The 15,412-nt window shown below is 34.7% G+C and overlaps 1 protein-coding gene across 1 annotated transcript in view; it reads left to right on the forward strand.

The window, feature by feature from the left end:
- LOC120627873 (probable multidrug resistance-associated protein lethal(2)03659) overlaps positions 1 to 15,412 on the forward strand; it is a 63,196-nt gene that overhangs the window by 18,571 nt on the left and 29,213 nt on the right. Inside the window, exons 2-7 of the mRNA XM_039895989.1 lie at positions 7,786 to 7,952; positions 9,129 to 9,191; positions 9,505 to 9,581; positions 14,010 to 14,112; positions 14,588 to 14,692; positions 15,112 to 15,214. Of these exons, the coding sequence (XP_039751923.1) occupies positions 7,873 to 7,952; positions 9,129 to 9,191; positions 9,505 to 9,581; positions 14,010 to 14,112; positions 14,588 to 14,692; positions 15,112 to 15,214 (531 nt within the window). The 5' untranslated portion in view covers positions 7,786 to 7,872. The remainder of the gene's footprint in view (positions 1 to 7,785; positions 7,953 to 9,128; positions 9,192 to 9,504; positions 9,582 to 14,009; positions 14,113 to 14,587; positions 14,693 to 15,111; positions 15,215 to 15,412) is intronic.

Raw genomic sequence — 15,412 nt, forward strand, 5'->3', positions numbered from 1 at the left:
TTACTCCCTACTCGTGCCTAAAGGAGTTTTACTTCACCAATAAAAATGCATCTTTATATTTACCAGTAATGCGAATCCAGGCTGAAAGAAAAAGAGTTTGGAATGCAAGCTAATATAAATCCTAAAGACTGCCAAATAGGGATTATTTTTTCCAAATTTACATTATAATTGAATATCATGAATGAAGTTGATTTTATGCTTGAATTTGTGAAGAGTCGCTCAGCGTGAAGGTTGGACATGACGTCAAAGAATATACTTTAAATTTTGATGGGATTCAGTGATTTTATGACTTAGTCATTAGTGTCAGTCAGGACTTCGTCGTATCTTTTATTCAGTCTACTCACTCAACTGTGAAAAGAGGTTCTTAAGGCCTAACCCTCCTTTCTGATGTACCTTACTTTCCTATTTTATACTAATACCTATACTAAAATTTTGTTGTTTGTTTGTTTACACCGAATTTCAAATTATCTAGCTATCGAAAGCTAAATTATCCCAAAATACCATAGGCTAGAACTAATCCAAAAAAAAAATATAGATACCTAAGAGAATTGCAATAATGAAATGTACCAAAAATTTCCCTATATTTATTATAAATTCGCCGCGCGCACACACACACACACAAAGACACATATATATGCAATCCACTCTCATACCCATAAAAAGCTATATAACGTTCCGGTTAGTGGTATGAAAAACATTTTAAGCAATTGCATCTGACTGCATAATCACTTATCAGTTATCACCAACTGAGATTGCAATAACTTGTAGTGTAGTAAAAAAAAAATAATGAATAGATAAATTGTCAACAACGTAAGTAAGTAAACGTTTCCATCACGTCTGAAAATAAATTGCGATGATTAGGCATTTCACATGTGTAACAACTTTTGTCTCATTTACTTTGTCACGTTGCGAGGTCGACATACTGCCTGTGACATTGTGACCAATGATGTATCTGTTGCACGTGTATAACATCTATCTCGAATCTATTAATAAAGAAGATGAGTTTGTTTGTTTGATCGCTCTAATCTTTGGAACTTCCAGTCGTATTTCAAAAAATCAGCCATAAAGCCTGATTCTTTAGGAAGCCTATTATCTATCTATATATATATATATATAATGAAAATGGTCTTCGTTTGAGGCTCAATCACGCCTAAACCACTGATCGTATCGACATGAAACTACCACCATTCGATGCGAAATTTTTCCTAGATGGTTTATGGCTATCTATTTTTTGAATTCCAACATTCCTTTTTTTTTTTATTGCTGTTTTACTTTTATGAACATTTATCCCGCTAATAAAAACAAAAGATAAGCATTTTCTCTTGATTCTTTTGTTTTCATGGATTTCAACAGAGTGTATTAAACGGATTATGGTTTTTTACATTCAGCTAAGAATCTACGCACGGTAGTGGAGAACGGCTGGACCAATTGGGCATTTTTTTTATCTTCAGAATTGTCAGGAGTAAGTTTTGTATGTAAGAAAATTTTAAAATAGCCCGATAAAAAGTTAAAAATTTCGATGATAATCGAAGAATTCCCATCTATATAGTCACTCACCACGAAATCTCGGGAACCATAAGACTTAGAAACGTGAAACTTGGTAGGAATATTACTTTTGCTATGTAGAGGTCAGCTATGAATAGATTTTAAGAAATTCATTCCCCAAAGGGGATTGCGGGGGCGTTAACAATGAACAATTCCCGTTTTTAAACTATAGCTCCTATAGACTTCAAATTTGGTAGGAATCTACAAGCTCCAAATTTTGTAGGAATTTTCTATAAGTGATGTAAAAATGATTTATGAACAAATTTTACGATATCCCACCCCAAAGAAGATTGCGGGGGCGTTAACAATGAAAATTTTCTATTTCCAAGCGATAGCTCCTATAGACTCCAAATTTAGTGAGAGTGTTCTATATGTAATATAAAAATTATCTTCGAGCGGATTTTACAATGAATCACCTCCAATAAGGTTCGCGGGGGTGGGTAACAATAAACAATAAAAAATTTCAATTTCGAAATATAGCTTCTAAAAATTCTAAATATGGTAGGAATCTTTTATTATTCACATAATGAACATCTCAAAATGGATTTCAATAAAGTCTACTTCCGACAGGAATTGCGGGGGTGGGTGTTAAAATCTAAAATTTTTATTTCTAACCTGTAACTTCTACAGACTCCAAATTTGGTGGGGTGCTTCGTGTATGTAGGGATATTCGTGTATTTCCTTACAACAATCGTCTTTTTGGCAGCGGAGAAAAAATCATTGAGAGGTTTCAAAAACTTAACTTTACATGTAGCTATCCAATCAACGGACAAAGAATTTTACATTCATTTTACTTTTGCAGACTACATAACCGACGAATTCTTTTATTGCGGGATCGCGGAAATGTAACAGATTAAAATGAATGCATTTTCCAAGCACATGAGATGTGGAAAAGACATTTAGTAACTTATTCCAATAGAATTCATAAAAAACATGCACAATTAATTTTCTATAAAAAATTGATGTCACGGAGAAAATTTTAGTTAACAGAAAATTCGTCGCACTTGAACCTAGACAGATTTCAACTTCACATATGAGACTTGCAATGACTTTAACTTAAACTTTCAATGCTCATTTCAAATTTTTTTCTTCATGTCAATTATTATTAATTTTTGGAAGAAAACACGGAAATGTTATAATGATTGCACATTGAAAGTTACAATAAATATTAGTGAGAAAAATCACCTGGATGAAAGATACAGGCTAAATCGATGGAATTTGGAATTTGAGTAAGTCTAAACAATATCGATGCTTACAGTTCTATCCGCGGGGCCTATTTATGTTCATACAAAAATAAAAAAAGGAGAATAAAAATATGAAAAAAAATAAATAAAAATGAAACATAAAATGTAATTTATTTCCTTTTTCAATTCGCCCAGCGAAGCGGGCTGGAAACGGCTAGTAATCTATATATATATTTTTTTAATTTTATCCCTGAGGGTTTTATTATGGGTTCAACGATTGTATAAAAGACGTATGACAAAAATTTGCAATAAAAATCATCATATCAACCTATGACCGTCCCACTATAGGGCACAGGTTTACTCCCACAATGAAAAGGGGTTAAGGCCGCCACGCTCACCCACCCCGTGCGGATTGGTGAACTTCATACACATTTGAGAACATTATGTTGAACACTCAGGCATGCAGGTTTCCTCACGTTGCTTCCTTCACCGTTCAAGCAAGTGATATATATATTAACAAAAAATATTGCTGCATTTAATAGCTCTATTGTTGAGGTAGGCTATACGCTACTTAGCATCACGCTAGAACCTTTAGGAGACGGGCAACAGGCGGGCGATGCCACGCGGTGGGTGGGTAGTAGAATGAAAGTTTGAATGGACGTAGTTTCAGGAAACTACTAGTCATTTTATATAAACACATTCTCGTATCAATGCACGTGTTCTAGTTTTATATACTGTGTGGCGGAGAAAGTGCGGGTGGGATGGCAAAGGTCTTAGGTTACATGTTCCGAACTTAGTTGGTTGAATTCGCCTTTTGTTATCAAAGAGATTTGTTTCTGAAGCAAAAAGAAGTATTTTTGGCGCGTTATAAAAATCAAGTGATTCACTCTCAGAATTTTCTTACTAGCTGTTACCGGCATTCTTCGCCTGCGTTTATACCGGGTTTTTCCAATAACGGGACCGTTTGTTTTCCAGGAATAAAAGTAGCCTCTGTTACTCTCACAATATTCCAACTAACTCTATGCCAAAAGTCAAGTTGATTGTTAAGGGTGTAAAGGAAGGACATTCAGACAAAAAATATACTTTCGCGTTTATAATATTAGAAATAAAGGAAGAAAAAGTGTTTATTTTGTAATTAACAGTAAAATAAACATTATTTAAACAGCAAAAAAAAAAGGTAATAGGAAATATATAAATTTGAAATTTAAAAAAAATACTTTGACTTTCTATATCGCTTTCATTATTTATATATATACAAAAAATCCAACCGTTACGGAAATTAATCGTAGCAAACAGACAGACAAACATTATGAAAACCTTTTTAATAAGTACCGTGTATATACTATCATTTTATGCATTATGTAAGAAGCTGTTATATTGACCTTAATACAAACATTTCAATTATACAATGTCTAAACCTACTAAAACTCTGAAACACCTTATGTAAAATGCTTCTGCAAAATACTGAATTTGAATTTGATATTTATTTGTTTACCTAGCTTATTATATAAATACACATAATATTATGTACAACGAATAGCACTATATATGCGTGTGCGTGTGTGCGCGTGTGCTAATTTATAACAGCTGTATCCTGCAAGTGGTGAGATTATAAGTCACGAGTAGGTATGAGAGGGTAGGTCGATGACTTACAAGATAAACTTTAAAGCCCGAGCCACATAGAACGCGTCACGGCAGCGACGCGACGCCACACTGATCTAGTAAGGTGAAGCTAAGCCAAAGCAAATCTGTCTCAGTGAATATTGGATAGAAGCAAGCACAGATCTTCGGCAATGTATATATATGTGTATATTATTCATCATTTATCTTAGTACCCATAACTCAAGCTACGCTTACTTTGGGGGCTAGATGGCGATGTGTGTATTGTCGCAGTATATTTATTTATTATACCAACGATGTTTTTCGAATTGTCGTATTAGCTCCTACGCATGGATGGATCTGAAAACGCTGTAATAAACGCGGATTTGTCTGCGTTTATTACAGCGTTTCAGATCCGTAGAATCAGTTTGTTTTTTCTGTATGCCAAGAATCAATAGAATTGGTTGCTTAGTTAGAACACAAAGACAAACAGAAACACTTTCGATTTTTATAATATAAGTTAGGATTGATTGATATTAATAAATTTGTCTGGTGGGAGGCTTTGGTCGTGGCTAGTTACCTCCCTACCGACAATGTCGTGCCGTCTAGCGATCTTGCGTACGGACATAACGTTTTATTCTCTACAGTGCAGTTCCGATAAGTGCAGACCAGCCTTTATAGCAACGCAAAACGCTGCCGTCACGCGTTCTATGTGTTTCAGCCTTTATAATTACTGACCTATTATAAAATTTAACTGCGTAGGTATTTATTCAGTATCAAATACCAAGTTTGATAATCAGTAATTAAACTGGACACGTTAACAATATTTTCCAGTTGTAAATAATAGTCTACTGTTTAACATTTTTAATTTTTAAAAAGCTTTCACCCAGTAAACGGTGGTGATACTGTTGGCACTTCGATTCGTCGACTTAATTAACCCTTACACACCCTTGAGAACATTATGGAGAACTCTCAGGTATGCAGGTTTCCTCACGATGTTTCCCCCACCATAAAAGCAAATTATATTAATTGTTTAAAACGCACATAGCTTCGAAAAGTTAGGTTAGGTTAGGTTTGCGTGCTTGATCGAACTCTGTACCTCCGAAAGGGAAGCTCAAGCCTTACCCACTGTACCATCGCTTGATCAAATTAAGAAATACCGTTGGATAATTAGAGTTACTGTTATTTGTACACAACAAAAAGAAAAAAAAACAATGGACACAACAAGAGGAAACTTAAAAAGTAGGATACAAAAGGCGGCCTTATCGCTTAGTAGCGATCTCTCCCAGGCAACCTTAGGATTAGGAAAATCAAGAGAAACGGATTGGTGGGGTTATTATTGCATACATAGGTACTCAACGGTTCGCGAAGCCTAGTGCCAATGGGCGGGACACACAGCTTGGAGAAACGATGGATGTTGGGCTCCCAATATGTTGCTTACTCAGCGACATCGCACCGCTAAACCCGTTGGTGGACAAATTACAGTAAACGAGTCGCAAAGAGCCGCTTGTAGAAACGACACAAGACCGCGGTATTTGGAACTCCCTACAAAGTACCGATGTCCAGCAGTGGAAGTCTATAGTTGACAGGATGATGCAATTATGTAATGCTACAGGTCGGCTTGCCCATAAATCGTAAATAGTCGAAATATGATCTCAAGAACAGGTTTTGTTTAGTTTTCCTTATCATTTGCTACCTGCTTATATAGATAGCATTCATAAGAACATCAGCTGTAGACCGCGACATCATCTGCGTATTTATTTATTTATTTTATTTATACACTTTATATTCCCTAACGCGCCAAAAGAACTATAACGTCAAAAACTATGGACACAACAAGAGGAAACTTAAAAGTGGGATACAAAAGGCGGCCTAATCGCTTAGTAGCGATCTCTTCCAGGCCTTAGGATTAGGAAAACCAAGAGAAACCGATTGGTGAGGTGTATTATCAATACATAAATACTTATCAATAATTACACATTAATACTCATCCAGATTACACAAATAAATTAATAAAATAAGTATAAAAAAATATAAAAAATATTTATTGTTTTTCTAAAAATTCCACGGAAACGGGATAATAAGTGTCTATCGCTATACGCTTGGTTCATTTGGTTTTTGTGACAGAGCTCGTGCGAGGAAGTAAGTACGCCATCCTTATTTCTGCCGCCTAGCAGCATTTTTGCATTGCTGTGTTAGGCAAGGTGATTGCTGTCAAACGTAACTTTTCCGTACAATAAATAAACAGAAGTGACGTTTGACAGCAGTGATTGCAAGATTTACGCCTGTCGCATTGCTGTCGCGAGATACGTAATCACCCTGTCTAACACAGCAATGCAAAAATACTGCTTGGCGGCAGAAATAAGTATGGCGGACTTACTTCCTCGGACGAGCTCTGGGTTTGGTTGCCGGGGTAATTACAGGCATATGAAGCTTAAAACCTTCGCCTAAGGTTGATACTTGATGGGCACAGGGCACTGACACTTCGTGGGATGGGTTCCTTGCATGCCGTGCAAAATGTTGCTCTGATTATTGGGATAGTTATGAACCCACCATCAGGTTAAGGTTCGACATCTGCGCTCCGTCATTAAATACTATAGAGAAACATATGTGCCAAATTTCATCAAAATCGCTGCAGTGGACATAGGTAACAAAAAACATTAACAGCCATACTTTCGCATTTATAATACTAGTATTACATTGTGCAATAAAATTATTATATCAGATTGTGTAATGCTACGAGTATTTGTTCAGTATTAGCGTGACGTACCTACCTACGTATGATTTCGTATATTTGGATAATAATATATATTTGAAGATTTCGCAATGATATATTCATTGTATTTTAGTGTGTGCGCGGAGCTGGGGGTATGCTTGTACCAAATTTATTTTGAACACACCTCTTTTTCGTAGAGGGGGACGGTGGTGAATCCTCCAATTTAGAAGAGCCTTTTTTTATATAATACTAATTGACGTACCTGATTTTGAGTGAAAAAGTGTCGCCTATAAACAGAGCAACACTTCACAGGGCTGAGGGAATGCAAGGAGCACGTCCTGCAAAAAGTCGCCATGTGTCCATCAATTTGAGGCGCGGATCGTAAACCTTTTGTGCGTGTAATTACACCGGCAACTATGCCCCTCAGACCGGAACACAGCATTGGAACAATGCTGCTTGCAGAAATAAAAATCGTGATAGTACTTCTCCGGATGAGCCTTGTCACAAAAATCTCTACTTTTACTAAGAACTGCCCAACTTTAATTACACTTTATAAATTTACGGCTTTAACTAACTTAGTTCTCCATTTAACGTGAAATAATCTAATCGCGGCACTTTAAAACTTTAAAATAATTCTTAGCCGTAAATACAGATTCTCTATTTGTGAAACAACAATAAAAGATACTAAAATATTCGTGATGATAATTTATTTGTGCTTCTAATATTTTTATTTTTTTGCAGGTAATGTAATGTGGGGAAGAACTGAGGTCGGAAAAGTGAATAAGTGAAGTGAATAAAAGTGAAAGCGTAGTGAACTTTTAGTGCAATATGGATCCGGGGTACTTCGACATAGAAAGGAAGCAGAATCCTCGGGAGAGAGCTAATTTTATCTCGAAAATATGCTTTTGGTAAGTCGTCCTTGAATATGATGCGACTTTCAAATTATCATATCAGTCAGTTGAAACGTTAAAATTATTATACCAGTCAGTTGAAACGTTTAAATTATCATACCAGTCAGATGAAATGTTTAAATTATCATACCAGTCAGTCAGTGGCGTGCATAGAGGGTATGCACAGGGTATGCAGATGATATAAAATGAAGAAAATCTCCAGTACGAGTAATAAATACTTAATGGTAGGCTTTTTATAACTCTTACAATGCCTATCCTTAAGTTTTTTGTAACTTGTAAAGAAGATTTTCTTCATTTTATATCATCTGCATACACTGTGCATACCCTCTATGCACGCCACTGCAGTCAGTTGAAACGTCTAAATTGTCATACCAGTCAGTTGAAACGATTAAATTATCATACCAGTCAGTTGAAACGTTTAAATTATCATACCAGTCAGTTGAAACGTTTAAATTATCATACCAGTCAGTTGAAACGATTAAATTATCATACCAGTCAGTTGAAACGTTTAAATTATCATACCAGTCAGTTGAAACGTTTAAATTATCATACCAGTCAGTTGAAACGTTTAAATTATCATACCAGTCAGTTGAAACGTTTAAATTATCATACCAGTCAGTTGAAACGTTTAAATTATCATACCAGTCAGTTGAAACATTTAAATAAGCAGATAAACTGTACCTTTAGTAGATTTAGTAAAAGCTTGAAATAAAGCATATCTATTATAATATTTTTTTTCCTGAACATGGGGAGCGAATGGTTGAGGAGGTCTCCCGGCACTTCACCACCAGCAGCTATTAACAACGTAGAACATTACTTAGACTTACTCTGAGGCATGCAGGTTTCCTTACAATGTTTTCCTTCACCGTGGAAGCCAGTTATATTTTAATTACTTAAAACGCACATAACTTGGAAAAGAAGAAGAAGTGCGTGATGGGATTCGAATGAAATATATGAATGAAAATAAATGGGATATACATAAAATTTTTTGTTACATCGCTTACAGGATGTGAATAGTAATGGTTCAATATTTAAGTCACTTTTTATTTAAACGACAGCTTTTTGATAGTGGTTTTTGTATTACTCATAATTTACGGCTATAAGCTAGGTGATGGGAATAGCGCGACCCGGATAGCAATATATTTTTTAATTGTTTTTTTTTCAAAATTTCAGGTACACTCGGCCAGTTTTTGTGAAAGGGAGGAAAGGACAGCTAAACATATCAGAAATGTACAGGTAAAGTTATATTTATTTTATTTACTAACTTATATTACTTGTCACTTTGCAGTGGTTCTTGACGATGTAACTTTATGTTGACGATCTCCGTGGCGCAGTAGATAGAGCTCTAGTTTTAAGTGCAGGTGCCGGGTTCGATTCCTGGCACAGACAATTTGGGAATATATAATATCAAAATTTTCTCTGGGCTAGTCTGGTGGGAGGGTTTGTGCGATGACTAGTTACAACCATATCGAGAAAGAAATCCGCTTCGTACTATTCCAACGAGGCAGTTAGTATTTGCAGAACTCAAAATAACCATAATTGATTGCAGATGTACACCGGGTCACCGAGCAGCACCGCGGGGCGACGTTATGGGTGAACAGTGGAAGAAAGAACTAGGAAAACAAGGTAAATTTCTACTGATCGCCAGTTTTTTTGTTTCTGCTTGAAATGCCAACTTCATGAAGTAAAGTGCGTAAAACTCGCGCCATTAAAGAGTTATAAAAGGGTTGATTTCTCGCTATCTCACGCTTACAATATGTATTGTGCGAAAAAAAGAATGACATCGGCCGTTTTTCATAAATCTATTATTTAATGGCGTAGGTAATACTTAGTCCGCGTGTGAGTCGACCTTAAAAGATAGTCACTGCAAGACTGCCGCGGAGTTTTCAGAACTTTTGAAAGGTCTCAAAAGGAAACTTTGCTGTTTGTGCAACTTTTTTCATTTACGCTCTGCTCCTATTTTCTCGTATATTTGTCGTAGCGTAATTTTCTATAGCCTTCCTCGATAAATGAAGTATCCAATCCAACACATAAATATTTTTCTAATTCGATCAAGTAAAAAGTTCGCAAAGTATGTGTTTTTTTATACGGGCTAAGGTGTCTGATGCAATAAAATAAAATAAATAAAGGTACGAAAGATAATCTAGTTCTGTATACTGCCCGCCCTGCTAAGTAGAAATCGCATTTATTGCGAAATTGAAAAATTCAAAATTTATTTATTTCAAGCAGGCTAATATAAGCACTTTTGAAACGTCAAGGTTATCTATTTGTAGTTGAGTCAAGACATATTCGTATCTATATTATTTATTAGAGGTATATCTTCTATATTATATTCGATTTGGTTAAACCATCTCCTTTCTACCATCGAATTGCGAGGTACCGAAAGAATCTGCACCGTTACGTTGTTGAAATAACATAAACACGTACGAAGCGTTTTGCTTTTTCCTTTCTGATCCGCACCGCAAAGGCCTGGAATGCCCTCCCATCTTCCGTCTTCCCCGATACCTATAATCTGGGTACCTTCGAATGAAGAGTGACTAAGCATCTTCTAGGCAAGCGCGCAAGGCTGTGTCCTCACTTACCATCAGGTGTGATTGCACTTGTCTATATATTAAAAAAAAAAAAAAACTTCCAACAGGTTATCCCGCTAACACCTTAGACTGCATATGCATTTACCACCAGAGATTTTAGTCAAGGGCCAACTTGTACAAACACGTTCTTACGTCTCTCCAAGTTAAGAGTTACGTTAAGCCGTAAAACACAGGGTGTTCTCGCCCACAAACTCGCCGGTATCAGTAGTTATTGCCATAAAAATCCGTGCAAATAAAAAGATTATATTATCGCAAGTCATACTTATCAAATAGTTAACTTATTTCCTCATTTTGTATTGACTTCGTAATAGATAAGGTTATACTTCCTATTACCTGTACTTATTATGTTTTAATGATGTAATATTGTCTTAAATTCTTCTTATTTTCTTTGTGATTAACAATTCTTTGTGTTTACCTACTACTATAATCGAAATAGTGAACTTATTGTCCTTATGCAATTTTGTTATAAATGCCTTATAATACGACTATTAAATAAGTTTCTTAAGTATTTAGCATTTAAAGATTTTAAAACTTTCGATAATTACGAGGAAGCTTGTACGCATTACGGAATAGATTCTCTAGAACAAAGAAGAAATCGGAGTGATACGAGTATGTTACGGCTGCAAGCTATTCTGACAGGCAAACTAAATTGTCCCAGCTTACTGTCAGCTTACTCACTGAATGCCTCCTCGATTCGAACACGTCACCGGCGCCTACTAGTTGTTAGTGATAGGTCAAACTTATAACACCCCGTCGTTTTAATCAAACCGGCAATGTAAGAATTTGACACCTTCCTATAGCCTTCGGCTAGATGGCGATGTGTGCATTGACCTAGTCTATTTATATATTTAGAATAGAATAGAATAGAATAGAATAGAAAAACGTTATTGCAACACAACACAATAGGAAAAATACAAGGAAAACAGTAATAGTACTTAGTCGGTGGGTTAGGGTGCAAAGGCGGCCTTATCACTAAAATTGATCTTTTAAAGGCAACCTGAGCGTACGAAGCCGATAAAAAAGTGGAAAATGGATGGTGAAAAAATAATATAAACATACATGTCAAAAAAATAATATAAACATACATGAACATACATACTACATTTACATATTAACTACACAAATACCGATATAAATTTATATATACTATAATAGATATATCTATCTATATATATAAAAGAGGATGTTTGTATATATGTCATCGATAAACTCAGAAACTATTTGACCGATCATTATGAAAATTAGTAGGCTTATGTATTTTTTCACGGAGAAGGTTTATATGCTATGCCCATTGATGTAACTCCCCACCAGGCGGCGCTGTCAAGTATCGACTTCCGCCCCGTTCAACCGATTGTCATAAAAATTGGTATGACCATGTATTTTTCCACGGAGAAAACGAACATGCTATGTCCATTGATGTAACTCCCCACCAGGCGGCGCTGTCAAGTATCGACTTCCGCCCCGTTCAACCGATTGTCATAAAAATTGGTATGACCATGGATTTTTCCTCGGAGAAAACGAACATGCTATGTCCATTGATGTAACTCCCCACCAGGCGGCGCTGTCAAGTATCGACTTCCGCCCCGTTCAACCGATTGTCATAAAAATTGGTATGACTATGTATTTTTCCACGGAGAATGTAAATATGATGTCCATGTTATTAAATATCACCATCATATAGCGCTTCAATGCATTAAGTTCTATAGCGATCAACTGATTCAAAATTTTATATGCGGCAATGAATGCAATAAAATGTTTTCTCATTAAATTCAATGAGTTATTTTACAACTTATATTAAATGAGAAAGTAAAAGAAATAACTAACCTTCTTTTGTAAACAAAAAAATATAATTTATTTAAAAAGCAAATCAGCTAACTTCAAATATATCATTTGTTATTGAAAATAAAAATAAAGCAATAAAATAAAAAATAACTTATAATTATTATTTTAAAATAAGATGATCATGTACTAAAAAAATTGATTTGTAATTTTAATTGTAAGTGTAATTTAATGAAAGTCAATAATACTCTTAATTAGTAAGTATACTCAAGACTTTAATAATAATAAATAGTTAATTGAAATTGTAAATAGAAAAGAATTAACTAATTAATTATTTATGTAAATAGATAAAACAGGTGCTACACAAATAATATTATTTACAATGCCACGGAAAAAAATCAAATATCGGAAGATCAACGAGAAATACGAAGCAACGGGCAACCAGAAGAACTACAGAAACACCGCAACAACAAACAACACGATTATAATCAAAAAGACTTCAAGCTTCGTTTTTGAGAGCTAATGAAACAGATAGTGTACGTGTTGTTCGAGTTACAGACCTATGATCAAGAGCGTCTTCATCAAGAGCTGCCGAAAAACCTGACGAACGAGCTCAACGTTTGGATGATCAAAGATTAAGACAAAATCAGTTAAGAACTAAAACCGATCTTAATAAAGCAGCCTTTAATTACGATAAGAAATATGATTACAAGATCCATCCCGATGTGGTCATTGGTTCAATGAATGTAGTATGTCCGCATTGTCGCGCTAAGAAGTTTCAAAAAGAAACTGCCGGTTTGTAAACGCGAGTGATAATATCATTAATAATTACCATGTCCAAGCTATTGGTTGTACAGGATATTGCAATAGTTGTCTCTGTTTCGTCAACGTAATCTTAGAAAATATTTTTTTTTATTTCAAACGCACTTCATCGATTAAAAAACTAAAAGTTATCATTTTTGCTTTAGTACTCACCGATTACTTGATTGGTAATTGTATATGACCAATTATTTTCACCAAACGCATTATCAGCATAACTGCACAAATTTTCGAAATTATACCTAACCTACCCTTTTTGCGTAAAATATTTATTGAGCAGCTGATAACTTGTATATTATCAAAATATATAAAAGGCAAAGGTCACTGACTGACTGACTGATTGACTGATCTATCAACACACAGCTCGAACCACTTGACGGATTGGGCTGAAATTGTGCACACAGATAGTTTAATAACTATCTGTGTGCACAATTTCAGCCTACGCCTACGTTGTAATCAACGTAGGCGTCCGCTAGGAAAGGATTTTTTTTAATTACATCAGGGTTAAATATGGGATGAAAGTTTGTAAAAAATTCTTCATTTATCAATTTATTTTTCAAGCTACATCAATTAAACTTTGATTTTAGGTTTTAGATTTATAATAAAGAAATACGTATTTCATAGAGGATCAAAATTTATATGAAAGTTTCTGATTTTCTAAGTAATTTCCGTTCATATTTTTCTATAAGCAGCAAGATCTTTTTTTAACCCTTTGTAGTAAATTTAACAAATCAAAAATAAAACTTAACGTGAGCGAAGCCGCGGGCGAAAGCTAGTATGATATATTTTATGCTATTATAAACTTACATAATACTCAATTACATAGATAAGTAATAATTTATTTATAAATATTCTCTTGTTTCAGCAAAAACCAAGAAGCCGTCGCTGTTAAGAACTATTATAGACATATACGGGTCAAAGTTTTTGACTTTCAATTTAGTGTTTTCAATTTTTGATTGTGCTGTTAGGTAAGTTGATTTGTTATATGAAATTGCAGATCCAGAATTTGAAGCTTCATCCCAATGTTATCTAAATTAACTATACACTAAATAAAAAAATATATACTATAACATTAAATAAAAAATAGCGGAAAGCTCTCGAACTTGTAGTTCCTATTATTAAAACTAACATTTTTTGCGACATGTTATTTCTGTTAAATGACATTATAACGTGAAACAAAAGAAAAAGACTGCTTTTGAAAAAAAAACGAGCTGCATTATGGATTACAATTACAGCGTAGAAATGTAAGCTTTATGCAAAGTGACATAAAGATTTCATTTAAGTGTGTGACGCGTAGGCCATTCGACTTATATTATTGGTACAAAGATATTGAAAGTCTGCTTTATGGTATATTACATAGAGCTCAAATTCCAACGCGTATGCTTTTATGCTTTTTTTTAACACGGATTATTCTAAGTCTTAATATTTATTGTTCTCTTACAGATTATCAATACCAGTGTGCCTTGAGGGTTTAATACATTATTTTTCACCGTCCCACACCGGCATAGAGAAGTACCAAGCGTACCTTTACGCGGCGGGCGTTGTAGGGTAAGTGTCGTTATTACCGACCATATAGAAAATGAAATACATTTGTCACGATTTAAAAATTACTCCGTATCTACTTAATTACTGATTTCGATTGCAATTAAAAAAGCCGAGGTTCCGCTGTTGTAACGTTATATAATAGGTTCGTAAGCATCAACTTTCATTGATGCTTATGACAACCTGTTATTGTACCACAACGCAAAAAAATAAGAACCTACCTATTATTTTAACTACAATTTATTTCATTTTGAATAAATCCTCTATCTGTATTCCCACCATTAAATTTGCTACTAGACTATTAAAAAATAATTATATATTTTAATAAATATGTAATCGTGATCAATTTAATCAACGTGCTAGTGTGCAAAGGCAATATGATTTATTCTGGCGAATATATGTATGGTGTTTTTCTTCTATTTAAGGTTAATGGCAATAAGTGCAACTATGGTGCATCCCATGATATTATATTTGATGGACATGAGTATGAAAATACGGGTTGCTTGCTGCTCTCTCATATACAGGAAGGTACGCCCCAATGACAATTCTAAGATTCTAAATTATAAGTATAGTCAATACCGGCTGAGTATTTCAATCTTTTAATGTTTTTATTTGCCACATAAACCTTCTCAACACTCAGAACTTTTCGCACTGACCCCGACGACTAGAGATATTGACTTCACAACGCACAATCGCTAAATACATTGAGCGGGGAGTTCATTATTT

This window comes from Pararge aegeria, chromosome 12, assembly GCF_905163445.1.
Source record: "Pararge aegeria chromosome 12, ilParAegt1.1, whole genome shotgun sequence".
Lineage (NCBI taxonomy): Eukaryota > Metazoa > Arthropoda > Insecta > Lepidoptera > Nymphalidae > Pararge > Pararge aegeria.